Genomic DNA, 27,510 nt, shown 5'->3' with positions numbered 1-27,510 from the left:
ATATATTTAGCAAAGGGAGGAAACAAGTCTTAGGGCAGAGACACACTTGGAGTTTTGGGGAGATTAGTCGCCTGGTGACAAATCGCCTCTTCTTCACGCGACTAATCTCGCCCAAACTGCTTTCCTGCTGGCTAGAATCTAAATCGATGGTGGGATGGCACTCTGAGTGCTTCGTTTTCCAAAGTCGCCTCATGAGGAAACTTCAGGCGACTTTAAAAAATGAAGCACTCAGAGTGCCATCCTGCTGGTGCCAGTGAGTCTAGTCGGTGGGAAGGTAGTTCAGGGAAATTAGTCGCCCGAAGAAGAGGCGGTTTGTCGCCAGGCCCTTAGGGGGAAGATACACACAGCTACTAGTAGCAGCTACAAAATAGACAATAGTGATAAATGGCTTAGCTAAGGCACTATGGGGGTTATTTATCAATATTTTCTGAAAAACTACTCCGACCAAATCTGTAGGTGTTTTTTCCCCTTATTTATCAATACATTTTTAACAAAATTTCCTGTGCGGGAAAAAACTTGAAAAATTTTTGCCAAAATTGAATCATACAATTTTTTCAGCCAGAAAACCATGATTATTGCACAAAACCTAGTGCAGATCAGGATATCTTCAGGACTTCTCCCATCGACTTCTACATGAACTCTGCAGGTTTGATTTGGAGTACTTTTTTATTTGTACTTTTAACACCCATAGGGTTTAATAAATTCTCTGGAAAAAAAACCCACTAAGAATTCGGATTTTTCGAGCTTTTGGCATTTGGATTTTAATAAATAACCCCCTGTGTGTGTTTTAGTAGAGGCAAGTCTGAGTACATCTATCACACACGCCTGCTACTAGTAGCTCTGTTTTAGTAATATGCGATCCGTCCCGATACCCACGGGTCGGGTGGGTTCGGGTTGAGCTCTTCGGAAGACTTTCGCCACCCGCAACCTTACACTTCTGGCTTTATAGATGTGCACCTGTTGCCCCGACGCTTTTGTGACATCATCAGTGGGGCGGGGCTATAAAAGGAAGGGGAAAGTCAGGTGCTGGTGGAGGGAAGGTGGGTGCATGTCTGTGAAAACCCAACCCACACATCACTACTCTGTGTGTCTTCACCCTTAATGTTTTCCAACCAGTACATTACTCCACATGTCAATGCAAGAGGATAGGGTTGTTGAGAATTTATATGCCATCGCTAAAAAATTTTTTACCTAAAAATGAAAAGGTAAAACAAGGGAAATGTTTAAATTCTGCTGGTTACCTGGCTATATGCCAGGGTGTATTTCCCTTTGCTAAGCTTTTAGGGCGATGCCACACAGAGCTGCTAATAGCAGCTACTTGTTTCTACAAAATGCCAAGAAAATACCCTGCCATAGACAATACTGAGAATTGCCTCTGCTAAAACACACATATTGTCAATAAGACAATAAGTATTTTTTTGTAGCTGTGACAAGTACCTGCTACTAGTAGCTAATAGCGCCGTCATTGTCCTTAAAGGCAAAGTTACATCAATATTTTATAAAAGTGTGACAAAAAGCCCACTATAAACACACATTGTCATATAAAAAAAGTACAGTAATGTCACCAAAAATCTCCTGATAAAAATTCCAGTTTTAACAAAAAAAATAAAAAATGTGCAGCAATTTTATCTGTAACAGTAATGCTAAATAGTGGTCACGATTATTAATGAATATTCACAGGCTGAATGGCCTCAAAATCGAAGCTATAAAACCAAAAATTCACAGGTTAAATGCACATGACCTCCACAGAGAAAAGGTCTGTTCTTCTGCAGTAAAATAGGAGGTAGAAAATGAACTCTGCCCCCCAAGAGGAAACGGCTGGGAGTCTGCATGATATGGGATGTACATAATATTGGGAAGTAGGAACTTTCTTGACTGAAACAGGATGTTAGTGATCGTTGAATCAACAAAAAAGTTTTTTTCTTAAAATGAGCATCAAATAAGATGGAATAGGAGACATATAGTTTGCTACTTAACTTTTCAAGTAACAAACTCTTGGTTGCAGTTAAAAAAGAAACTCTGAGGTTTACCTTATTCTGCCCCACTATTATTCATGATTATGGGGGTCTTGTCTTAGTTTGTCTAAGGTCTTTGACCTTTCATTAGAATCGTGTGACTACTTTAGTGTACAGTGCTTGGCTGAGAACAAAAAGAAATACATTATTTGTTGACCCATTGCCTGTACATGAAAGCAGGAGGTGAAGAGATGAATTCCCTGCAGCAGCAAAGCAGGCTGTGAGACTTCCGTACATCACATCCTGTTTTTAATAAGTCCACGTCACTCACTGGCCCCCTCTTCAAGTTTAGAGCATTCTCGAGTTAGGCCATATTGCAGCTGCACACTATGCTCCATGTACTCTAGCTCAGAGGGCAGAGGAATCCCCAGCTCTCCCACAAATAGAGAAAGAGCAGTAAGTGCATCGTGTAGGTGTGGGAAATCAGGTCTAGGAAAGAAAGTAAAAACCAAGAAGCCTGTAAGTGCATAGGAAAACAAGCAGCATGAGACATGGGGGCTTATTTATAAACACTGGGCAAACTTGGGACTGGACAGAAACCTATGGTAACCAACTGAATGTTTTATTGTTCTACCTACAGCAGGCTATAAAAAGCTAACCACCAAATGATTATTATGGGTTACTGCCCAGGTACAGATTTGCCAGTGTTCATAAATAAGAAACATGTTAAAAAGACATCAAGCAAGTATTTATTTATTAAAGTAGTGTCACCTCCTGTCAGGTTCTAGGTGGCAGCAGGCTGTAGCCAGAGGGAAGAATCCTGGAGGACAATCCTTGGGGACAAACTTTTCCCAGAAAAGCCGAACATTCAGCCCAAAGTCTAAGGTACGTGGAAGGCAGTCTGGATCAGCATATACCTGTCCTATGATCTGTGAAAGATGCACGCTCACATATGCAGTTTTGGGTGTTCAAAATAACAAGCATTTGTATAGAATAAATAGCACAACCATAATCTAGAATTGATTGTAGGTCTCTGGAGATAAAAAAAAAATAAATAAACATAAAAATAGCTTACCTCACACAGAACAATTCCAAATGAAAATATGTCCACCGTTTCATCATAATCCTTTCCTGGGTGTGAAGGACATATGGTCAGGAAGAAATAACCAGAACTTAAGCCCTTTGCCAACACTCTATCACTCCCCTAATGCCTTTCAGCAATTTTGCAAAGAAATACTGAAAGATGGCATTCCTTCAATTCATAACAGTCTTCTTACCATTTAACATCTCTGGTGCCATCCAGTAGGGGTTTCCAACCACTGTGTAACGTTTCTTGCGGTTGTTTTTGCCTAGTGTCCTTTTTTTGGTGGGGGGGCGCTCTGGTGGAGACAGCAGCTTCTCCTCAACAATCAGTCGGGACAGCCCAAAGTCTGCAACTACTGCTGTCCCATCCTACGGTGGTACATTGGTAGGATTAAAAGTGGTAAATACTTAAATAGTAATAGAACACAAACAGCACAGTAAAAACATACGCAAACAAAAAGTTATGTAGGGGCTATATAGAGCGTGTAATTCAAAATCTAAAATGGCATGAGAAATATAGTACTACAGGCATTAAATCTATTATTCAGAATGCTTGGGACCTGGGGTTTATCACGTAAGGTTTTTGTTTTTTTTTTTATCTCCATACCTTAAAGGAGAAGGAAAGGCTAAGCTTTATAAGAAAGGTCTCTATAAATACACCAGTAAACCCTCAAACCCCTTCAGTATTCCTGTTTTCAGCATAAACCTCCAGGGCTAGAGTTTCAGCATGCTCAGTTTGCTCCTCTACCCCTCTCCCCTCCCTGCTGTAATCTGAGCCCAGAGCTATGAGTGAGCAGGGAGAGACTCTGGCTGGTGATGTCAAAACAAGCTAATATGGCAGCTGCTATCCTAAAGAAACAGAGAGAGCTTCTAGAGCTGTTTCCTTAGGTATGGTAAAGCATTCTGCAGAATAAATATAGTGTTCTAGCTTATACTATTTTAGCTAATCTATTGGCAATAAACTGCTTCCGTAGCTTTCCTTCTCCTTTAAGATAAAAATCATTTTAACATTAAACAGGGTTTGTCACCAATATGGATTCATGCAGCTTAGATAGGATCAGGTACAAACGACTGTTTTATTAATATATAGAAAAAGATAATTATAATAATAAAAAGCGTAGAATTGTTTACTTAAAATGGACTCTATGGGAATTGATTTTCCAGTAAATCAAATCTTTCTGAATATTGGGGTTTGGATAAGGGATCCCATACCTGTACTAAAGTCAACTGGGCAGTTTATATACTCCATAAATTAAATAGGATCATGGAGAGCTACTATAAACATCACAGGGGAGCCATAATATTAAAAACCCCTTTTAGTTAATAAGTGGATAGAGGCGTACAATATTTTTGTGCAATAGGTAAAGGGACACCAGACGATAATTCTTTACCAGTTTAATGAGGCAGTTGTGAGAGTTCAGATCTCTGTGGATGATGCTCATAGAATGTAGATAAGCCTAGAAGGAAGAGATCACTGTTACTTTATTGTTTACTTATTATTAAGGAAGGTTAAATCAAATGACATGGCAATACCATTCCACATGCAATATCCTTAGCAAATGAGACTTTCTGTTGCCAGGGACAGTAATCCTGTAAGAGAAAGCAGAGGTTACCAAAGAATGTATGACATACTTAGTGCCTTGTGCCTTCATACACCCTTTACATACATACATACATACATAGGATGCCCTCACCTATGGGCCTTTAAAGGAGAACTAAACCCCCTTTCTAATAAAAACCCCTACCCTCCCTGCTCCCCCCCCGCACAGGTGTTTTTAACACCTGTAAATGCCCCTAAGCTTGTAATTACCCCTCGTTGCAGAATCAGCGCAGCGGAGCACACAGGCGCTATCTTCTAGTGCTTCGGTAAGTTATCCCGAAGCAGAAGACTGCTCCAACTGTGCGTGGCCCGTTACCGTGCTTACTTACCGAAGTGCTGAAGATGGCCCCCGTGAGCTCCATTGTGCTGACTCTACAACGAGGGGTAATTACAGCCTTAAAGGCATTTACAGGTGTTAACACCTGTGCAGGGGGGAGCAGTGGGGGGGGGGAACTATGGAGGGTAGGGGTTTTTTATTAGCAAGGGGGTTTAGTTCTCCTTTAACAAACGAGGCACACCCTGGAACCCCAAAGTCGTAATACTGCTGAGAGTGACAGCTAAACAAAAGCTAATGTAGTATAGTTTGGACATCCATGATACATATAAATATACAGTTATGTGACCCTTAAAATTAAGTTTTAACACTAGTGATTGGTGAATCTGACCCTTTTTGCTTAGCCGAAAAAATGGATTGAAGTATATGGGCGATAACATTTTTTGAAGTGCTGCAAAATTTTTCACCCATTGGAGTTTATGGGCATCTTTCTCACAACGAGTCATATTACATGTGTAAAAGACAGATGGAGTAGCACAGACCTGCACTGGCCTACTGTACAGCTCCTTGTTCTATCCACTAGAGGGGCATTTTTATTAAAGTGTGAAATCACAGTTCATCACACTCCACCAGACAGAAATAAATATGCCCCATAATGTTTCAATACAAATGCAATATGTAACTGCACTCTAACAAGCTAGTTTCTGTTGATGTGGCCATTACTGTAATATGAACTCAATTTCCATCCATCCATCAATTTCCTTACCGCTCGCAGGTAATCCTTCAAAGTTCCACACTCTATGAACTCGGTCAATAGGTTCAATCTACTATCTTTGTAGAGAACCCCAATAAATCGCAACACATTGGGGTGATCCAGAGAACGCATGACCTTTACCTGAAAGACAGCAAATAACCAGTTTATTCATATTTTTTTTAAACCTTTGGAAATGCTTCAGCAGTTTTTCATATGGGTTAAAGGAGAATGAAAGGTATGGTCACTGAGGGGAGGGGGGTGCCACAATGTTAGGCACCCCCACTCATTATAATCACTTACCTGTGACCCGGTAAGTGTTTCAGAACAGTGCTCTTGATCTGAAAACAGCACTGGCACAGGTTACTACTGTAGAAGTGCCACATCCCCACCTGACCTGAGGCCACAGAGAAGAAACGAGTGGGAATATAATGATGTGGTGCTCCTACAGAACTACCCTGGATGGACTGGTGCAATTTTCAGTGAACATGAGCGTTGTTATGGGGTCTAAGGTAAGCGATTATAATCACAGAGGGGTGCCTTACATATGGCTTTCAGGACACATTGCTACCACTATGCCAAGTTAAAAACAGAATTCAAAGTTTCAGAGTTTTCTAATAAAATATCACCAAGAACAAAATGATGTGGGATGGGTTATTCAGTAAATAAGAAATTTAGACTTGATTGAATACAAGATGCTGTACATGTCTTGTATTTCGTGTATTCAGTGTTTACTTACTTCTGTTAGGAAACTTTTCTGTGTCTGTTCATCAAATTGTATTAATTCCTTCATGACCATTACCCTCCCAGTTGCTCTGTGTGTCACCTATAAGCACAAAGAAAAGTTTAATCAACTAATGTAAAAGAATGTATACGGTCTTCTAGTAAAATGATTAGTGCATACCTTAATGGCCCGTCCAAAGAAACCCTTCCCCAGTTCCTCTCCATGCAATAGCTCACATGGACGAAAAATCTGCTGAACTCCACCAACTCCACATCTCAGAGACTCCGACCGTGACACAGATCGAGGATCTTTGGGACAGCAGGTTCCTGGGGAACGGGTGTTGCTATTACTACGCCTGTAGGCACCACATAATGAGATAAAGGAATGACATTAAGTGGATATTATTGCAGACTGGGTACATGTATGAAAGTGAAAAAAGGATAGGGGACACCCTGGAAAGTCATAAAGTGAATGATATATACAGTTATCATGGAGAAAAATTAAGTGAACCAAACAGCTACAGATATACAATACAATCTCTGCTGTGGTTTTCAGTGTACTAGACTGATGAAAATTGTTGATGGTTTGCTATGGATAACCACGCTGAGAAATTAGCACTTGTGTTAGTTCATCTCAAATAGGTGTAAGTACAAACAGCAATAGAAAGAATCAAGTAGCACATGTAGAACTAAAAGTGGGCTGCATGTTTTGTTGCATACTAGTGAATACAGGAAAGAGGGACCACCAGAATAGAAGAAAAGTTATATACAGTTCTGAAAACAGTAGGCTACAAGGGTAACATTAGGGAGAACTTGTAGAGTAGAAACTGAAGCACTGAAAGGCAGGCAGAGTCTGACCGGATGGAGCTGCGTTTCATGGTGCCCTCGGTGCTACCCTTTCCCTCTGTTGAGCGAAAAGAGGGAGATTTCGGGGGAGCATTATCCACTGGTAAGTTAGATGGGGGATTGTGCTCTACTAGAAGCTGTAGGGTCTGGTTTGTTGAGCAAAGCAAATCGTCAGCCTAGAATGGTTAAAGGGAAGAAGCTGTAAGTTGACAGCAGCTCACCGGTCCTGTAAAATAACCAAAGGGTATTTTTCAGATGTTTACTATTTCTGCCCATTTACAGAAGAAGAATTTTATTCTAACCTCATTTGAGCTTAGTGTTCCAACAGGGGATCCATTAATCTCCAGAATGCGGTCTCCCTGGTATAGCAAGTTCCGATTTTCTGCGCTGACCCTTACAGGAAATTAAACAAATTTAGTCTGGAATACAGCATCCAACAACTGGAAATCTCTGGGCTGAATGCAGACTTTAAAGGGGTGGTTCACCTTCAAGGTAACATTTACAGAATTGCCAATTTTAAGCAACTTTTCAATTTGCCTTCATTAGTTGTTTTTTTTAGTTTTTTTTTAATTATATGCCTTCTTCTTCTGACTCTTTCCAGCTTTTTAAAAGAGGCCACTGACCCCCATCTAAAAACAAATGCTCTGTAAGGCTATTACTTCTTATTGTTACTCATTGTTGTATTCAGGAACTCTCCTATTCATATTCCAGTCTCTTATTCAAATCAATACATGGTTACTATGGCAATTTGGACCTAGCAACCAGATTGCTGAAATTGCAAACCTGAGAGCTGCTAAAAGGCTAAAAAGGTTAAATAACTTAAAAAAAAAACAAAAATGGAACATTACATAACTCAAAGTTGAACAACCCCTTTAAAAGGTGCCCAGAACCACTGGTCTTCATAAGAGGCAAACACAATGGAGAAGTTATCACTGGTTATCAGAGTACGTTGTTGCCTCTTCGTTGGGGCAACTAATCTCCCTGGACTGCTTCCCCATGTCATCCGCCTGCTACAATGAGAAAATGCCTGCGGCATGTGACTTTGTAAAACGAAGAGCCACGAGTGCCATGCCAGGCACTCGCGGCAGGCGTTTTTTTTCATTATAGCAGGCGGAAGACGGGGAAGCCATTCCGGGAGATTAAATCTACCAGAATCTCCAGGTGTGACCTTACCCTAATGGAATACAAATTGTTTGTGGAAGCTTATTTGGGACACATGAATACTAGATCACATGTACAATGATATGCTGTGCATCCCAACATACAATCATGTGCTTTGTATTTAGTAGTAGTAGTAGTAGTAGTAGTAAAGAGGTCCAAAACCACAATGTGATAATGGAAAGATTGGAAGATATGTACTCACTGTGTGACCTGCATGTTCTCTGCAGACACAGAGAACCCCCTGTTGCCTCCAGCTTGAGGTGGGAAACGCAGAAGAGTTAACATGTGAGGATCCTGCTCCTTTGCCGACTCACTGCAAAGACCCTCAAACTTTGGCTGTAAAAGTAGCAGCTTTTGACATGGACCACTGCAATTACAAAACAAGTTATATGAAAGAGTAAAGGATTCCATAATGTTTCTAAACATGCATTAATGAATAGCTCTCACCAGTACAATGCTGTCCCCTGCACAAGGCTAAAGGATTCACCCTCTCCAATCATTGCTTTGCAGCCAGAACATGAGAAGCATTCAGGATGGAACTTGTAATGAGACACAACCTATGAAAAGCAGAAACTCCACTAAAGCGCGAGGCAACAAACATTAGGATATAGGACCTTAGAATGTTATAAAATCAGAAGACCACAAAATTACATATTCACCAAATCCTGAAGTCAATCATGAGGAATTCAATTTGAGTTTTAGTTAAAAAAAAATGGTACTTTACAATAACATTCATGGTTTATACTTGTTTTGAATGCTGTATATTACAAATGCCTGAATAGAATATAGGCATGTTGTCAGTATTTTGAAATATTTTTAATAAATGTATATTAAGTTGCTTAGAATTAGGTTTTCTTTTATTAGGCACATTTTTAATTTGGGGTTGACTTGCCCTTTAAAATGGGCTTGGATGATTTCTTGGACAATCATAATCAAAATCTAGTAAAGATATTGGTATATATAGTTTATGTAAGTGTATGGAGGGGTCAGTGTGAGTGTTTGTATGTATGTGCGCTGGGTATGATTTGGACGGGTTGAACTTGATGTACTTTGGCCTTTTTTCAACCCAACTTAACTATGTAATATGTAACTATGTAAATTGCATATGGTTTCAGAATATCGATGTCTACATCATGTGTTGTTTTATAAAATGTCCTTGTTACTTGGGACCAGTCTCCTTCGTGTGCAACAATAAAAGAGTTGTGAAAACCTGCCCTGCTAGGTACTAGGTTAGAAATGGCAGATAAGGTCCAAATTAGCAAAATGTGATTGAGAAACGATTGCTACCATAGCAGGTCCTGTTAGACGCAGGCTGCAGCTGAGGCATTGTTCTGTCCAGGTATCTGCAGGAGACAGCACCTTTGGTGAGAGACCATCCCTAAGACACAGGGGAAAAAAAACACATCAGCAATGTACTTGTCAATACAACTTTCAATTGAGGGAAAAGTGTATTATAGTAAATCTCTAAACATACCTTGAGTCACTTGCCCTCATCTGGATATCCTGAGTGAAAGTTCTCTTACGAACAAATGTTCCATCTAAAAAGAACATTTAAGGACAATACAAAATATACAAGGAACAAATTTAAACAAAAAACTGGTCAACATATACCTCCTTTTTTTAACACAAACAAAAATGTGCCTATTAGTTTAATTGAAGAAATATTAATAATTTGTGCAATGTCTTGCACTAAAGGCATATACTGGTTCTTGCCCAACTTCCTGGTGCTGCCAAATCACTGGTTTTAGAGAAGACTGTAAATGTTGGCGCTTTTGGGTGCAATACTTGAAATAATGTATCGACTTGTAATAGTTTAGAGAGTTGGTAACCATGTTTATTAAATGAAACTATACCCTAGAAATGAATACTTAAGCAACAGATTATATCAAATTAAGTGGCATATTAAAGAATCTTACCAAACTAGTATATAAATATCTAAGTAAATATTGCCCTTTTACATCTCTTGCCTTGAACCACCACCAACTGTGACAGAAAGAAGTGTGGAAGCAAAAGACAGAACTGTGTCTGTTAACTGGCCCATGTGAACTAACATGTATGGTTTGTGGCCCTTATTTTTTAATATGGAAATTTTCTATTTAGGATTACCCAATGATACATACAACTAAAAATGTATATTATTATGGAAATGGTTTATTTACATGAAGCAGGGTTTTAGACATGAGCTGTTTTATGCAATATATATGTATAGAAACCTACATTGTTCTAAAGAAGAAACATGGGGTGGTAATTAAAAAAAACCAACAACTCATTTTTAAAGTTTTATATTTAGCACGAATATATTTTGTGAACAAATAAGATTTGTGCAGTCAGCAGGAGTTCTGTATGGAAAAAAAAAGAGAGAGAGAGGCAAAGAGAAAAAAAGCTGAAGGAGAGGGCGGAATGAAAGAGGATACCTATGTTGCAAGACCATGGTGCTGCAGGGATTACATGGCTGTTTAGATTAACTCAGGGGTGCCCAAAAGGTAGATTGTGATCTACCAGTAGACCTTTAGGGCAGAGACACACGGTCAGATTCGAGGAGATTAGTCACCTAGCGACAAATCTCCTCTTCCTCGGGGCGACTAATCTCGGAACGTTTCGTTTTCCGAAGTTGCCTCACGAGGAAACTTCGGGCAACTCTGGAAAACGAAGCACTCGGAGTGCCAAGGCAGTTCAGGGAGATTAGTCGCCCCGAAGAAGAGGAGATTTGTCGCCGGGCGACTAATCTTTCCGAATCTGTCCGTTCTCTCAAGACACTGCCAACAAACAGCTTGTCAAAATCACCCTCCAATTTTACGCTTTTCATTCAGATATTTATTATGTGAAGGTTACATAAGAAGTAGTTGTTTGTTAAATATAGCAATATACATTTTCTCATAAATCAATATTTAAGTAATATTTTCCATGGAACAGAATGATAAAGCTTTTATGAAAGTAGATCATAATGGGACAACATCATTAAAAGTAGACCTCACATTAGTAAAGTATGAGCACTCCTGGGTTAACTACACTCAGGTGGATTTCATTGGACATTAGACTGTGTTACTTCTGAATATGTGCCAAGACAGCCACTAAGAGATTACATATACAATTTTGGATGGATTATTAAAGTGAACTGGACTCCATTGAGTGCTTGTCATACATAGACACCGCTGCTCGGATATGAGGTTAGTCAGGTCATGTAAGATGAGGAGCGAGAGGTGTCCTGTGACAGAGTTGCATACCCATCAGTGCAGAGACCCTGCTCTCAAAGATTAGAGAGGGAGGTCATGCTATACATGCGAACAGTCAAACCTAGACACTTACAAACACAAAGGTTACACATTGCAGCGTTATGCTCAATCGTTTACCTAAGATTAGGCATATTTGAAAACTCTCCCAATTTTAAGGTACCAGTAATATCAAGTAAAAAAAAATGGCCTAGTAGTACCCACAAATGATATTCAATGTTGACTCTGAAAATGAATGAAACACAAGGGAGAAAACAAATATAAAAACCATAGAGAAGATATCACTCAGGGCTCCATTATGCTTAGGCTGAGGAGCAGCTAGCTTGTGCAGTTCAGATAACTGCTTAGGGTGTGTAAACAGCCCATGCCAATCACTTTATAAATAATATATTTTACAATTATTTATTTCACTATGCAGCACCATTAAGTTTTAGTGTGAAGCCTAAGGAAAACACATCATTGTGAATGAACGTGCATGCTGCTGAAACATTAGGGGGTATATTTATCAAAGAGTGAAGTTAGAGATCACCACAGTCCACTAGCGTGAAATATCGTCTCTCTCCATTCATTTCTATAGGATTTTTAAAGGTGTATTTATCAAAGGGGCAACATTCACCCTTCACGCTAGCGGACTGATCTCTAACTTCACTCTTTGACAAAAATACCCCAGGTCTCTCACTCTTCCTGAATCCATACTGGAAGCCCTTCCACAGCCCATGAAATACCTCATCTGCATTTTTTTTTTAATTTGCTTTTTTATTGATTGAAAAAGAGTAAAGGTGGCTATAGACGAAAAGATCCGCTCGTTTGGCGACATTGCCAAATGAGCCGATCTTTCCCCGATATGCCATTTACGGGCATGGCTATATCGGGGGTAATCTGAACGTTCGGCCCTATGGCTGAATGATCAGATTACGATGAGAGCGCAATGGGCTCCGGTGGGCAGGGCAGCCATCAGGGGGGGACAGGGGGGAGAGTTGTAGGGGGCCCGAGGGTAAGGGGGTCCGGCCACGCCACACTTACTTGATTATCTGGGCCCCCCATCTTTCTGAGAGCTGCTGACTTCGGGAAGGCATGGACGTTTAAGGGGCCCTGGCCACCAATTTTGGCCATCAATTTTTTTTTCTCATGTGGGGTCCTAGCCACCAATATTTTTTAATGGGGGGTCCCTGGCCACAAATGTTTTTTTATGGGGGGCCCTGACCACCAACATCTTTTTATTTTTTATTAACATGTGGGAACCCTAGCCACCAATATTTTTTTGTTTTTTTTACTGTGTGGTGGGGGGCGGACCCGTAGGCGGGGCTTGCGGTGGGCGCAGCCCAGGGGGCCCAGGAAATTTTGTTGTTGGGACAAAATCAAACCTGTCCGATCGACCAAATGACCGATCTCCGCTGGACGAAAAATGTCGGGACTCTCCACACACGGTCCGAAAATCGTACGAATCCACGATTCATACGATAGGATCTTTGCGTCTATGGGCAGCTTAAGAAGGCAGTAGAGAGGGGAAGGGGGTGATAGTCTTGCCATACGATAGTTATTTGCAAATTTCCAAATAACCACATAGGCATTTCATTGAAACTACACTATGTCTAACTAATTCATATATACTTGAAACCATTATGAAAGGTAAAAATAATAGGGTGTGGGATCTATTATCTGGAAACCCATTATCCAGAAAGCTCAGAAATACAGCAATGCTTGTAGCAGACTGACAGAACTGCTGGAATTTCCAGGAAGCATTCTGGATAAGAGACGCCATAGCTGTACAAATAATACGGATACTGAAACTCACAAGACCACTCAAGTTAATAATAAAGGAAAATGAACACACAGAACTCATATGACGATTAACGTTTGGGGAAAACAGAGGGTGCCCTCCCCCACCAAATACAAGTTCCAGATAAGGAAATAAATTGTGTTCAGAGAAGGAAATGGTTCCCTGCTATGCAAAAAGACTTTGTATATAGATTTCTCTTCATATTTCAGACAGAATTACATCAGACTGTATTTCATGTGTCAGTTTCCATTCACACACAAACACACACCTAAGTTTTCTTTCCTGATAACACAGGGCCATTTTAGATGGTACGTTCCATTTGTTGCTAGGGGTGTGATGCTACCAGGCAGTACAAGGCAGAACCCTAAAAAGTCATTAGCACAGTTGCTAACAGTATAATGCAGATCTATATCACATTCTGCAACTTCCACACGGAGGAACGAGTGGGGACATCTGAGGTACAACAACTCGTAAAAAAAAGTTTGCAGTAGCGCTGTCCCCTCCCTCGGTACATTTGGAATCGTGCTCTCATAGGTCCGATCGTGCATCGGGTCACACAATCATTTACCTACCGGATGCTCCGTTAGCTCTGTTGTCTTCATGCAGCTCCAGCCTAGAGCCCAAGGTAGCTGCTAGTTCCCAGTAGATAAGACGCCGTGGGTGACGTCACGAACGTCTCCGTCACGTGACCTTCGGCGCCTTCGTCAAATGGTGGTCACGCGGGGATTGGCTGGAGCCGTACGCTACTACAGTGCTCCACTTAGTAGTTGTTTACGCTGACTATCTTTAGGATTTTTTTTTGGGGCAGGATTTTATTCAGTCTTCCCTTGTGGCTGCGAACCTGTTTACATACTTGCTGGTCTGTGTAAGGTGTGTGTCCTTAATATTAGGGGGTTATTGGAGGCTGTTTACACATAATGCTGTTGTGTGGTAACTCTGAGGGCCCAAGAATAAGCAGAAGCCACCCACACGTCACGCAGTTCCATTAGTCTGATTTATAGCGGCCATTGGCCCTGCTGCATCAGGTAACACGTGCTATTAATGACAAAAGAGTTTTATTAGACATGTTGGACGAGAATAAACCTGGGTATTGCGCTTTATAGCCACCTATACCCAATACGTACCTACATGTGAATAACAGCCAAACTGTACAATGATCAAGAAGTGAAGACATATAAATATCCCAATGTAAAGTGTAGTGGCACTCAAAGGGGTTGTGCAACTTTAAATTCACTAACCTCCGAAAATTCATCAGCGACGGCTTCACTCACTCTGCCACACTTCGCCAGGCGTAGATTTGCCAGGACATTGCTAATTCACTAAAATCCGAAGTTGCGTCCAGGATGCCGGGGAAGTTGCGCTAGCGTAATTGCGCCAAGTGAAGCGAAGTTGCGCTAGCGTTGCCTAATTTGCATTCGGCAGGAAGTTAAAGTTGAATGGACGTATATGTTGCAGCAAATACATTACACTACACAATCCCGGGAAAACTTAATAAAATAGAGTTTTTATATTGCCCTACACATGAGTCCACTGTATAGTTTATGTGCCATATGTTAGGAAATGTAGGGGGGAAGCCAGTTACCCCCCCAAAAAATCATGCTCTTTTTCAGCCTATCACCCTGAAAAAGTAAAAGTTTTTTGGGACTTAAATTAAATGAAAAAATGTTCAACTATTTTTTGAGGAAGTCCTATCTACTCTATTGCACTTCGCCTGGTCTGAGGTGGCGAAGGCAAGTCTGGCGCAAGAGAGAACGTTCAGTAAAATCCACATATTAGTGAATTTGCGTAGTTACGTCCATTCGCCCGAGCGCAAATTCGCCAGGCATTAGGGAGCGAAGTACCGCTAGAGTCTATCTCCTTCGCTAGCGAAGTTACGCCAGTTACGAAGTTAGTAAATCAGCGATGTACCAAAATGACGTCACGCTAGCGAATTTCTGCACGCATTAGTCACTTCGCCCTTTAGTAAATTTGTCCCATAGTATTATGTACGGGTGATATTCTGAGACAATTTGCAATTGGTTTTCATTTTTTGTGGTTTTTGACCCCCATTTGAAAGCTGGAAAGCATCAGGAGAAGAAGGCAAATAATTCAAAGATTATAAATAATGAAGACCATGTCAAAAGTTGCTTAGAATTAGTCATTCTATAATATACTACAAGTTCATTTAAAGGTGAACTACCCCTTTAAATAAACAGTATATGTGCCATGGTATAGAAGTATATAACTGGAATATGACTGAATTTAAACATCCAAATAAAAGTTTCTTGTGTAGGATATATTACATATTAACTGGCTAGATTGTACTAAGATTAAAGGGGACATTTTACATAACCTTCATATTCAGATATATGATTAATCTTTCCCCAAACAATGTAGTGATGCAGGAAAAAAAAGTTTTGAATGTGTTTTACCTGCTAAAAGTGTCATTATATCAGAGCTGCAATGAGAGGTGGGAGTGTCTGTTCATTCTCTCACAGGAAATGGTCACAGCACTGACTGACAGGCTGAACTCTGCTGTAGCTTGGAAAACTCCTCCCATCTCCCTGCCTGTGTGTCTGTTCCATGTCTGCACATAACTGTCCTACAGTATGTCCATCTCTCTGCCATATACCTGCCACGTGGGAGCTGTAGTTTAGGAACTTAAGGCTGCACATTTTGGACACCTGGGATGTGGGGGGTAAACCCCTTTCTACCACTTTCTAGAAACATAATAGATGGATTTTTCCAAGGCCGCTTTATGCTAGTTATTTGCAGCTTGGAAGTCTTCCAGGCACCCTCCCCTTACGTGCACAGATTTATGCTGAAGCCGTTTGTAAAGCAAGCGTTCTCCCTCTATCTGATCATCACTGCGGCCTAGGGTTGCCACCTGGCCGGTATTTTACCGGCCTGGCCGGTAGAAATGATGGCTGATCCCAATGTTATTAATAGGAAAAAAAGTTAAATATATAGGAAGGCCGGTATTTTTTTCCAGAAAAGGTGGCAACCCTACTGCTTCCCCCTGCGACCCACCCCCTCCTCGTTGTGTAGTGCAGGGAAATTCATTGGGGAGGGGGGAGGAGCAGGGTGGGTGACGAGTGGAGTTAAATCTAAACAGTTTCAGCGTTAAGCAGGCTAAATGTGTCACTGCTGGGACACAGCTGCTTTAAATCAGTGGATCACTTCTCTTAGCTCCTCACTTGCCTGCCTGCCTTGCTTGCCTGCCTGTGCTCCATTCTGCTCCCCTCGCAACCTAATTGTTCGATGCCCTGTGCATGTGTGACCCGCACCTGGCCCTAACCCACCCTGCTGCAGCCCGCGCCCACCCTCGCTTCCGGGGTCCTTTTATAGACCCGTGCCACCCTGCAGATGACATCACAATGATGTAACAAAAGGGACGGGGCGAGCAGACGCGAGACTATAAAACCGGAAGTTGGATGCCGGCATTTGAACGTGGCGGGCAGGGAGGGCAGGAGAAGAGCTCAACCCGCACCCGCCGGCCACCCACGAGGAGCAGCGCGAGGTCGACCCAAACCCGCCCGTCCCGCAGGTATTGGGTCGGCCCGCACATCACTATTGTGTAGTGTGGAAAACACATTGTCGAGGGGGAAGAGTGGGAGGGGAGATGAGTCGCTGGTCTTCGACCATCTCCTGAGCTCCATTGTTCAGTCTGAAGGTGCACTGAGTCTGTGTGCAAGGGTGCCTGCCCGAAGCTGGGCGAGTAGGCGGGGCAAGCGCAAGCAGCCCTGAGAAGGACCCAGGCTTGATTGACATTTTTATCTTATAGGGTTACTTGATTAATTACCCTTTAAAAATTACCTAATCTATTACCTTATACTCAATCCATCAATTCTCCACATTATTAGTTAAAATTTGCATATTTGTTACATACAGTATATATAGGGAGGTTTTTTTTTATACAATTTGTATATATCAAGAAGGTATATTGTACATAAGTTTAGATAAAGACTTCTCCTAAAAAGGACCTTAGATTGAAGTCTATGTTGAGGCCCTTAGGTTCCAGTGTTCCCATTTTATATATCCTTCTGCTTTCGCATCTTCTACAATGTTTCCCCCCCTCCACTTTCTGGTTAATGCCTCCACACCCCAATATGTTAGACCCTTGGGGTTACATCTACAGTGGTGTGAAAAACTATTTGCCCCCTTCCTGATTTCTTATTCTTTTGCATGTTTGTCACACAAAATGTTTCTGATCATCAAACACATTTAACTATTAGTCAAAGATAACACAAGTAAACACAAAATGCAGTTTTTAAATGAGGGTTTTTATTATTTAGGGAGAAAAGAAATCCAAACCTGTGTGAAAAAGTAATTGCCCCCTGAACCTAATAACTGGTTGGGCCACCCTTAGCAGCAATAACTGCAATCAAGCGTTTGCGATAACTTGCAATGAGTCTTTTACAGCGCTCTGGAGGAATTTTGGCCCACTCATCTTTGCAGAATTGTTGTAATTCAGCTTTATTTGAGGGTTTTCTAGCATGAACCGCCTTTTTAAGGTCATGCCACAACATCTCAATAGGATTCAGGTCAGGACTTTGACTAGGCCACTCCAAAGTCTTCATTTTGTTTTTCTTCAGCCATTCAGAGGTGGATTTGCTGGTGTGTTTTGGGTCATTGTCCTGCTGCAGCACCCAAGATCGCTTCAGCTTGAGTTGACGAACAGATGGCCGGACATTCTCCTTCAGGATTTTTTGGTAGACAGTAGAATTCATGGTTCCATCTATCACAGCAAGTCTTCCAGGTCCTGAAGCAGCAAAACAACCCCAGACCATCACACTACCACCACCATATTTTACTGTTGGTATGATGTTCTTTTTCTGAAATGCTGTGTTACTTTTACGCCAGATGTAACGGGACGCGCACCTTCCAAAAAGTTCAACTTTTGTCTCGTCCACAAGGTATTTTCCCAAAAGTCTTGGCAATCATTGAGATGTTTTTTAGCAAAATTGAGACGGGCCTTAATGTTCTTTTTGCTTAAAAGTGGTTTGCGCCTTGGAAATCTGCCATGCAGGCCGTTTTTGCCCAGTCTCTTTCTTATGGTGGAGTCGTGAACACTGACCTTAATTGAGGCAAGTGAGGCCTGCAGTTCTTTAGATGTTGTCCTGGGGTCTTTTGTGGCCTCTCGGATGAGTTGTCTCTGCGCTCTTAGGGTAATTTTGGTCGGCCGGCCACTCCTGGGAAGGTTCACCACTGTTCCATGTTTTTGCCATTTGTGGATAATGGCTCTCACTGTGGTTCGCTGGAGTCCCAAAGCTTTAGAAATGGCTTTATAACCTTTGGAATTGAACTCAGGTGTGATAAACCACAGTTAAGTTATTTTTTAACAAGGGGGGCAATCACTTTTTCACACAGGCCCATGTAGATTTGGAGTTTTTTTTCTCCCTTAATAACGTAAACCTTCATTTAAAAACTGCATTTTGTGTTCAATTATGTTATCTTTGACTAATAGTTAATGGTTTTTGATGAGCAGAAACATTTAAGTGTGACAAACATGCAAAAGAATAAGAAATCAGGAAGGGGGCAAATAGTTTTTCACACCACTGTATGTGCTGCCTTAAAATGTTTAGATACACTATGGGGCAGATTTACAAAATTCGAGTGAAGAATTCGAATGTAAAAAACTTCGAATTTCGAAGTATTTTTTGGGTACTTCGACCATCGAATTGGTTAAATTCGTTCGAATTCGAACGATTCGAACGATTCGAAGTAAAAATCGTTCGACTATTCGACCATTCGATAATCGAAGTACTGTCTCTTTAAAAAATACTTCGACCACCTACTTCGGTAGATAAAACCTACCGAAGTCAATGTTAGCCTATGGGGAAGGTCCCCATAGGCTTGCCTGTGATTTTTTGATCGAAGGATTTTCCTTCGATCGTTGGATTCAAATCCTTGGATTCAAATCCTTCGATCGATCGCAGGATTTGCGCAAAATCGTTCGACTTCGATATTCGAAGTCGAACGATTTTAGTTCCCAGTCGAATATCGAGGGTTAATTAACCCTCGATATTCGACTATTGATGAATCGGCCCCTATGGGTTTATATACCTTTCTCTATATTTCTCAGATGTTCCCCAATTCAACTTATTTTGTCGTTTGAACCCTCATCAACTTATTTTGTCGTTTGAATACTAAGCTCAAGGAGAACGAGCCTTCCTGTGGGTCGGTTTTAAAAGGGGATTTCCAGAAACTGTTTTGGACACAACCTTATTAAGTATTTTGATTGACATAGTGCCTAGATGACATCGGCAACCAGCACCTCCCACCAATGCACGCCCAGTCCTCAGTGGCTGCTGGTCTCAAAAAAAAAAAAAAGTGAAAAAAAGAGATGGCCGACGGCTGCCCTGGCTTGCTGTAACAGGACAGGAAATCAGGAGAAAGGGAGGAGCGTGATAAGAAATGCTAAGATAACAAATAAAATGGACCCAAAAGGTATCTAAAATGTGTTTTATACAATTTTATTGCAAAAAGAATTGATTAAGCTATAGTTCAAAATTATGGTATATGTCCCCTTTCAATATCTATGGAGCAGTAAAGGATGCCATTTATCCTATCTTTCTCATTCATCCATGTTTTGTAAAACTATTTTCAATTTTAATCGGTTTTGTATACTATGAAGCCTGTAATGCGATAGCTATATTTGTAGAAAGTTTTTTTTTTAATACAGATAAAGTCTTACTTAAAGGGGTGGTTCACCTGTGAGTTAACTTTTAGTATGATGTCGAGAGGGATATTCTGAGACAATTTGCAATTGGTTTTCATTTTGTATTGTCTGTGGTTTTTGAGTTATTTCGCTTTTTATTCAGCAGCTCTCCAGTTTGCAATTTCTGGTTACTAGGATGCAAATTACCCTAGCAACCATGCACTAATTTGAATAATAGACCACTCTTGCTGCAGCTAGAGTTAATTTGAGGTATTTTAGTATGTTGTCAAGAATGACGTATTACAGAGAATAAACCAGTTTTTATTATCAATAAATACACGAACAGGAGGACGGCACTCCGGTAAAAAGCAGGTTTTTATTGCTGGGTACTGTAGAAATACATAGGCCTTACGCGTTTCGGGAACACCTTCCCTTAATCATAGCCTTACAAAATGATTTTTATTATCAATACCCATGAGATTAAATCGAGAGGATAATGAAAATTGAGAACATGATCTTGAATATCTTTCCAAAATGTTGAATTAGAGGACATTCCCAGGGTAGATGTAAATAATGAGGTAAAGAAAAAACACATTTGGGAGAGCTGTTAAGGTATTTGCCATTATTTGAATGAAAGTTAAATCCTTTGTATGTCAAAGGGATCAATCTGTAATTTTGTTCTCTCAGTACTCCAGAAAGTAGTTTATAAAAGTAGAACTTACTAAGGATTCTGCAGAGACTTCATGATGCATTTTTTGCTGTGGATTCTGTGGGATGAGAATATTTTTCCATAGATGGGATTGAATGAACCTAATTTTGATATGAAACACAGAATGAAATCGCCGGAGCTTGGTCTAACCCACACTATGGAGTTGAGCAGCTGCTAGAAGTACCCTTGTACCAGCGCTCAGTCTAACCCACACTCTGGAATTGACCAGCTGCAATAAACGATAAAAAGCCAATATTTGTACAGAGAGAAAAATTACCAGCACACAGTTTGCCTTTAATATTAATTGTGTGTATTACAAAAAAATTAGGTGTTAGTACCACACATTGGCCAAAATATGTAAGCTCATGTGCCACGTCAAGGCCCCTCATTGTACGCAAGTCCTACACTAGCCATTAGCATTTAAGTTTTTAGTGCATTTAAAATCAAGTGCCCCAGCAAACAGTGTGACTGAGAAATAAGACCAACAGTGCACTTACCCTTTACTCAGAAGCTCTAGTGAGAAAGCAAGGAGCTTTTAGGGCTCTTACAGACGAGTTAGAGTTACTTTCCGGTTTCATTCGTTCAGCCGCAGGGGAGCGCAGGAATAGACGCACTGATTTCTTTTCAATGGGGCTGTACTCACACAGACGCATGTAAGCGCCGAACGCATTTTGGGATGCAGCATGTTGCATTTTACCTGCAATCGGTGCTTACATGCATCTGTGTGAGTACAGTCCAATTGAAAACAATTCATTGCATCTACTCCTTGCGCTCCCCTGCGGCTGAACACATGAAACTAGAACGCAGGGGAGCGCAGGTAAAAACGCTCGTCTGTAAGAGCCCTTAAGCCCCAGCCCATTAACATACACCTGTAAAATCATACCTTGTTTTAATGGCTCAATGTCAGCTATAGGCAATTTTTGGCTGCAATTTGTGCACAAAACACAGAAAAAAATCACCAGCGCTCAGTCTAACCCATACTGTGGCGTTGACCAGCTGCTAGAAGCACCTTTGTGCCAGTGCTCGGTCTAACCCACAATCTGGAGTTGACCAGCTGCTATAAACGATTTGAAGCCAATAATTGTACACAATGAGAAAGAGAAAAATTGCCGGCACATGGTTTGCCTTTAAAAACAATTATTACAAAAAATGAGGTGTTAGTACCACACATTGGCCAACATATGTAAGCTCACGTGCTACGTCAAGGCCCCTCATTCTTACACTATCCCTTAGCATTCTGAGTATGTAGTGCATTTAAAATCAAGTCCCCCAGTAAACAGTGTGACTGGGTAGTGAAACCAACAGTGCACTTACCCTTAATTAAATTTTTCTCTCAACCAAATGTTATCTGATTGAAAGGAGATGTATTTTTTGTTTTTAAAAAAATCTAAATTTGCACCAAAAAATACATACAAAATTTAATGAAATATGACATTACAGTCTTAAATAGGATTATATATATAAATTGGAGTAGGCCTACACACATTCCTCGTCCTACACCCAATAACCAGAAAATACACTACAAATCTGATTGTGCTAAACAGTAAAATAGTTACAGTTTCTTTTCCCTTGGGCTGTTAGAGTTGCCTCCTTTCGTATAGATTTTTCTGGCCTGAATGAGAAGTCCCTGCTTGGTAAAATCAAGGGAAATGGGCAAACTGGTGATGTCACGGAGCCGGGATTGGGCAGGTATGGGACATCGGGGTGCAGAAATAGGCGTATTGGGCAATTGTAAGCTGTGGGAGATGAGAGGGAATGTTTAAAAAGGAGTTTTTTTAGCGAACCACTTTAGGGAGGGAAGGAGAAGATTCTCCTTATTTCTGGGGAACAATCTAAAAACAACTGAATTGAAGAAATTATTTGGCAGATGAACAATTTTATTGCCGGTAAATTAGTAATACCAGCCCCGGTTCTATCTGGTGTTTTTCTGGCTAGCCCAGTCAAATATCAGCTGTGTGGCAACCTTAGGGGCTATACCTATTTTCACTTGGCATTGTATAAAATAAAATGCTATCAGGACATTTATAAGTATTCTTTTGTGTTTGAGTTGTTATTGGTAAGGGATTTCTCCCTACCAAGTCCCGGACATACTGTATACCAGGTAGTAAACTAAAATACATAGGAAGTTTCCTGCTATCGATTGCGGGGTAATGTCTGTACATATTTTGTCCAGGTAGCAAAGAAGGTAGTTACTTAGTGCTCCATGTTCAAGGTGGCTTCCAGCCAATCCATGTGATAGGCAAAATCAAGCTTAGTAATCGTCATTTCAAGTGATGGGGGGAGGGTTGATATCCAGGAATACTGTGTCTCCCAAGATTGCCCACAAAGATGTGATATGTATCTGAAAATGTAGCGTGAATTTACAATAGGAGGTGACAGTCTCCCAGAATTGTTTGATCAATGGATAAGACCATAGACAGTGGTAAATATCAAAATAAGCAATCATTTGGGTTATCGATTTACTCTGATAGTATGTTACAAATCACTATTTGTGCATAAAGCCTAATTTGGAGATATATTTGTTAAAGAATGAAATGGGGAAAGTGTAAATGAGAGAATCCTTTTAACTAGGCTTGTTGAACCAGAGGGGTAGTTAAAAATAAAACAATTTCTCTTTGTCAGAGATTTGACATTTGCTTATACAATCACCCCAACGAAGAATATTTGTAGGGGAATTGAGATGTTGTAACCAATTAATATTTTTTTTTTTCCATTTAGGAGACTGGAGGCTAAGCCGAGCAGAGGAGACTCACGTTCTTTGATAAAGGGGAAGGAAAGTCTTTTTAACTTGTGGGTGCCACAATTTAGGCATCCCAAGTGATTTTATTTACTTAACTGATAACCCAGGCTGCTGCTCCTGTCAACAGAAAACTGCACAGGCCCAGTGTTCATCCAGAGATCACCAAAGAGTGATTCTCTTTTTCCACTTCTTCAGACATAACTGCACAGTGGTGTGAAATAGCTGTTTTTTTCTGTTGTTAAAGTATGGCTTTTCACTCTGCTGTGTATGCACAGCTGCGGGAATAAAGAATAAGCATGAACAGGATCCCTCTGTGTAGCTCACTGGGACTCTGCAGTTTTCTGTTGATAGGAGCAGCAGCCCTGGGTATATACAATCACTTAGAGCTGCCTAACTTTTGGTACCTTCAAGTAAAAAACTTGCTTCTCCTTTAAAGGTAAGTAAGGGTAACCTGATAATCATATTTATGTAATCAGTATAGTATTTGCCATACTATAAAATTGTTTCTATAAACTTGGTTATCTTTAATTTCAGAGAGGTGTTTTTTGAATTGTTCATTAAGCATTTCTAATATATTTTCTTTAGATTGTGTAGTTATTTTTAGATCTATATTAATATATTTGTCATTTTCAGAGATGTGCCTGGTTAATGCTGACTAGTTAAATCTCTGTAACCAGGTACCCCAAGACCATCATTTATTTTTGGACAATAACATCAAAAAAATTAAAATGCAACAAAGTAATAACAATTTGATGAACTGTAGCCCTACATTGATTGCACTGATGTGCTTGTTTTAGAAACACTACTAAAGTTTATACAATCAACCTGCTGTGTAGCCATGGGGGCAGCCATTCAAAGCTGGAAAAAAGAAAAAAGGCACAGGTTTACATAGCAGATAACAGATAAACTATGTAGAATACAATGGGATTCTACAGAACTTTTCTGTTATCTTCTATGTCACCTGTACCTCATATCCTTTTTTCAGACTGAATGGCTGTCCCCATGTTTATCTGTATAAACTATAGTAGCCTTACTGAAGCAAACACACCAGTTTTACCAGTACAGGGCAACAGTACATTACATTTTAATTAATTGTAAACACTTTTTTAGTTTCGGTAGAACAATTTTTTTGATTTTTTTCCTTTCCAAATGAATTAAAAGTATTGAGCAAATTCACCATAGGATAGATGCATTTAAGAAAGATCAACATTTTTTAGAAGGCAGTCCTTCCTTTTAAATTTAATGGTGCATTTTTCTGTTTATTATAAAAATGTGCCATCTTTTTTTTATCATTGGAAGTCATCAAAAATAGAGCCAATAAAGATCTGCTGGAAGTTATATACCTAGATTTTTGATGTAGGATTGTTTCTTTTCGATACCTAGTTGCAATAGGACTTCAGCAGAAGAAAGGCCTTATATATTTATTAGTTCAGTCTTTTTGGTTTAAACGCAGAAATAGACTCAAAGTTTGTAATATTGAGAAGATATTTTTATATTATGAGAAGGATTTTTCACAATTAAGAAAACTCAAATGCTGGTAAACACACGGATAGATTATTAATATCCAGAGCAGGTAATCAGGAGGACATCTTGAGATATCTGATGAGGGATTCCAATGTTATGTTGAACAGTAGGAGTGAGAGAGGCCAACCCTGTCCAGTCCCTCTTTTTAGGTGGATTACTCCTCATATTTCATCAGCTGCGATTTTATGTGTCTTCGAAGAAGTGTATAGCAGCTGAAAAATATTCCATCACTAGCAGATTCCATAGCGGGCACTGTTGCTACTTCTATTGCGAAAGCCATGTCAAAGGTTCAGGAGGTTCCAGTGGAAAAACACAAGCGCACACTATCTAAGCGTGACGATATACCCTCCCGCACTTCTCACTCTCCGGATGTATCTGAAAGCTAGGGATCCAACAGGGAGGTATTTTCGTCCCCTGCCCAATCAGAAGATGACGACAACGATGAGGACGAAAATACCAGAGAGAAGGATACCTCTCACGACATTGACGGCATTATCATGGCCGTCATTGAGGTGCTAAAGCTTGACTCCAACGCAGATTCCTCATATCATAAAGGTCTTTTTAAAAGAAAGAAAAAAATCTGCAACCTGCTTTCCCTCGCATGAACAGCTGACAGCGGTAATCCAGGATGAGTGGCATATACCAAAAAGGGCTTTTCAGGCATCACGCAGGTTCTCCAAGTCCTACCCCTTTCAAAGGAGTTTGTGGAGAAGTGGTCCATTCCACCACTAGTAGATGCGCCAGCCTCACACCTTTCCAAAACAACTACTTTACCAGTCATGGACGCAGCCACCTTCAAGGATACTACAGAGAAGAGGTTGGAAGGATCCCTAAAAGCGATCTTCTCAGTTGCAGGATCAGCTCTTCGGCCATCCCTAGCCTCAGCATGGGTGAACAGGGCCATAGAAGCATGGGCAACCTCGCTCATACTGGGCACACCCCAGGTAGAACGCATTCACACTGCTCGTTGCATAGCAGAAACCAATGCATTCTTATGGACACGGCACAGCTCATAGAACGTACCTCGGAGCAGCACCGCGGACCTTATGGCTAAAGAACTGGTCATCCGACATCAGTTCCAAGAAATTCTTTACAATTTTACCCTTGAAGGGTCTTCGACTATTTGGGGAAAAAATTATCAGGCGACAGGGGGTAAGAGCACTTTTCTACCACAGTCCAAATGACGTTTCGCCTCAGCCCCCTGTAGGGGGTGATTTTTTTCGTGGCCAAAGCAGCAGGTCAACAAAAAAATCAAACTCTCCATTCAGGTCATCCTTTAGCTCCAAACCATCAGACAAACTCGTTCAGAATGGAAACCGAACAAGCCCCAAGGCAAGGTCACCCATGACAAGCCCTCATCGGCATGACTGGGCACTCCCTCCGAGGTCACAAAGCACATAGGGGGACAGCTTCTCCATTTCTAGGAGGCGTGGCTATGCCACTCTTCAGATTCCTGGGTGAAGGAAATAGTCACAGACGGCTATCACCTGGACTTCACTTCTCTTCCCCACAGGAGATTCTTCATTTCAAAAGTCCCGTCCACTCCAAGCAGAGCTCAGGCCTTCCAGGAATGTGTCAGATGTCTTTGGGACCTAGGAGTTATCGAACCAGTCCCATCACAAACGAGATTTTACGACTACAACTCCAATCTCTTCATAGTTCCCAAGAAGGACAACACATTCAGACCGGTGCTGGACCTCAAAGAATTAAACCTCTTGATCAGATTTGTGCAGTTGAAGATGGAAACCTTTTGCTCCATAATCTGGGGAATGGAACCAGGACAACTGCTGGTGTCCTTGGGCATCAAAGACACTTTTCTCTGTCGTCTCTGGGGGACACAGGGACGCTAGGGGTTAAGCTCCATCCTCCAGGAGGCAGGACACTTATGAAAAATGTAAGAGGCGTGACTGGAGAGCCAGCTTGACCCCACACACTTACTGTACTAATCAGTTTTTTAAGTGTCCTGCTATCAGGAGGATGGATTTTATCTGATGGGGAATAATTTGCTTTCTTCATCAAGAACACTACATCTGACCAAGTCAATCCCAGAAGCAGGCTGATTTCTACGTGGGAATCCACCGGTAGGTTTCCCAGCCCGAAAAAGGCTGGATGCAACCCCCCAGACGTTCCCGTTCCTACTTGGAGCACACGGTGGAAGAGGCTGAGGTACAGAGGGGACTCTCAGGTAAGAGTTCACCCTTCCTGCCTATCCAGCACGTTACAGGCTTCGGTCCCATTCAGGGAACCACGCCTGACATTAAGGCAAAACAAAACCCCCACTTCTCCTCTCTCTACAACGGGGTGCTACTGACAGCTGTATCCCACCCCCCTCTAAAAGTAAGGTGACTATCGCGCACTGGAAGGGACTTGCGCATTTCATCGCAGCCCTGCGGTCCGCGCAGCTTTCCTCTACTCTTCGCATTCAAAGAGGAAAGGGCGCGCGGCTGCAGGGAGGCGGTCGGCACGGGCAACAGCGCCTCGAGGTGCACGCAAT

The 27,510-nt window shown here is 41.1% G+C and overlaps 1 protein-coding gene and 1 long non-coding RNA gene across 2 annotated transcripts in view; one reads left to right on the top strand and one right to left on the bottom strand.

The window, feature by feature from the left end:
• Nucleotides 1–735: 735 nt before the first annotated feature.
• On the bottom strand, nucleotides 736–14,069 carry limk2.S (LIM domain kinase 2 S homeolog; the record flags this gene model as incomplete). Its single annotated transcript, XM_018241919.2, has 16 exons — nucleotides 736–2,444; nucleotides 2,727–2,884; nucleotides 3,031–3,086; nucleotides 3,233–3,407; nucleotides 4,430–4,495; nucleotides 4,572–4,628; nucleotides 5,679–5,807; nucleotides 6,403–6,489; nucleotides 6,568–6,742; nucleotides 7,245–7,408; nucleotides 7,535–7,625; nucleotides 8,596–8,760; nucleotides 8,841–8,950; nucleotides 9,681–9,771; nucleotides 9,868–9,931; nucleotides 13,976–14,069. Coding segments are annotated over 16 exons (1,848 nt in total), but the record flags the coding sequence as incomplete, so codon positions are not given.
• Nucleotides 14,070–21,942: 7,873 nt separating this feature from the next.
• Nucleotides 21,943–27,510, top strand: part of LOC121399484 — a 55,526-nt gene continuing 49,958 nt past the window's right edge. Inside the window, exon 1 of the long non-coding RNA XR_005965067.1 lies at nucleotides 21,943–23,928. This is a non-coding gene — a long non-coding RNA (uncharacterized LOC121399484). The remainder of the gene's footprint in view (nucleotides 23,929–27,510) is intronic.

This window comes from Xenopus laevis, chromosome 1S, assembly GCF_017654675.1.
Source record: "Xenopus laevis strain J_2021 chromosome 1S, Xenopus_laevis_v10.1, whole genome shotgun sequence".
In the NCBI taxonomy this organism is placed as follows: Eukaryota; Metazoa; Chordata; class Amphibia; order Anura; family Pipidae; genus Xenopus; species Xenopus laevis.
Note: the sequence above shows the minus strand (reverse complement) of the source record. Positions and strands in the feature narration are given on the sequence as shown.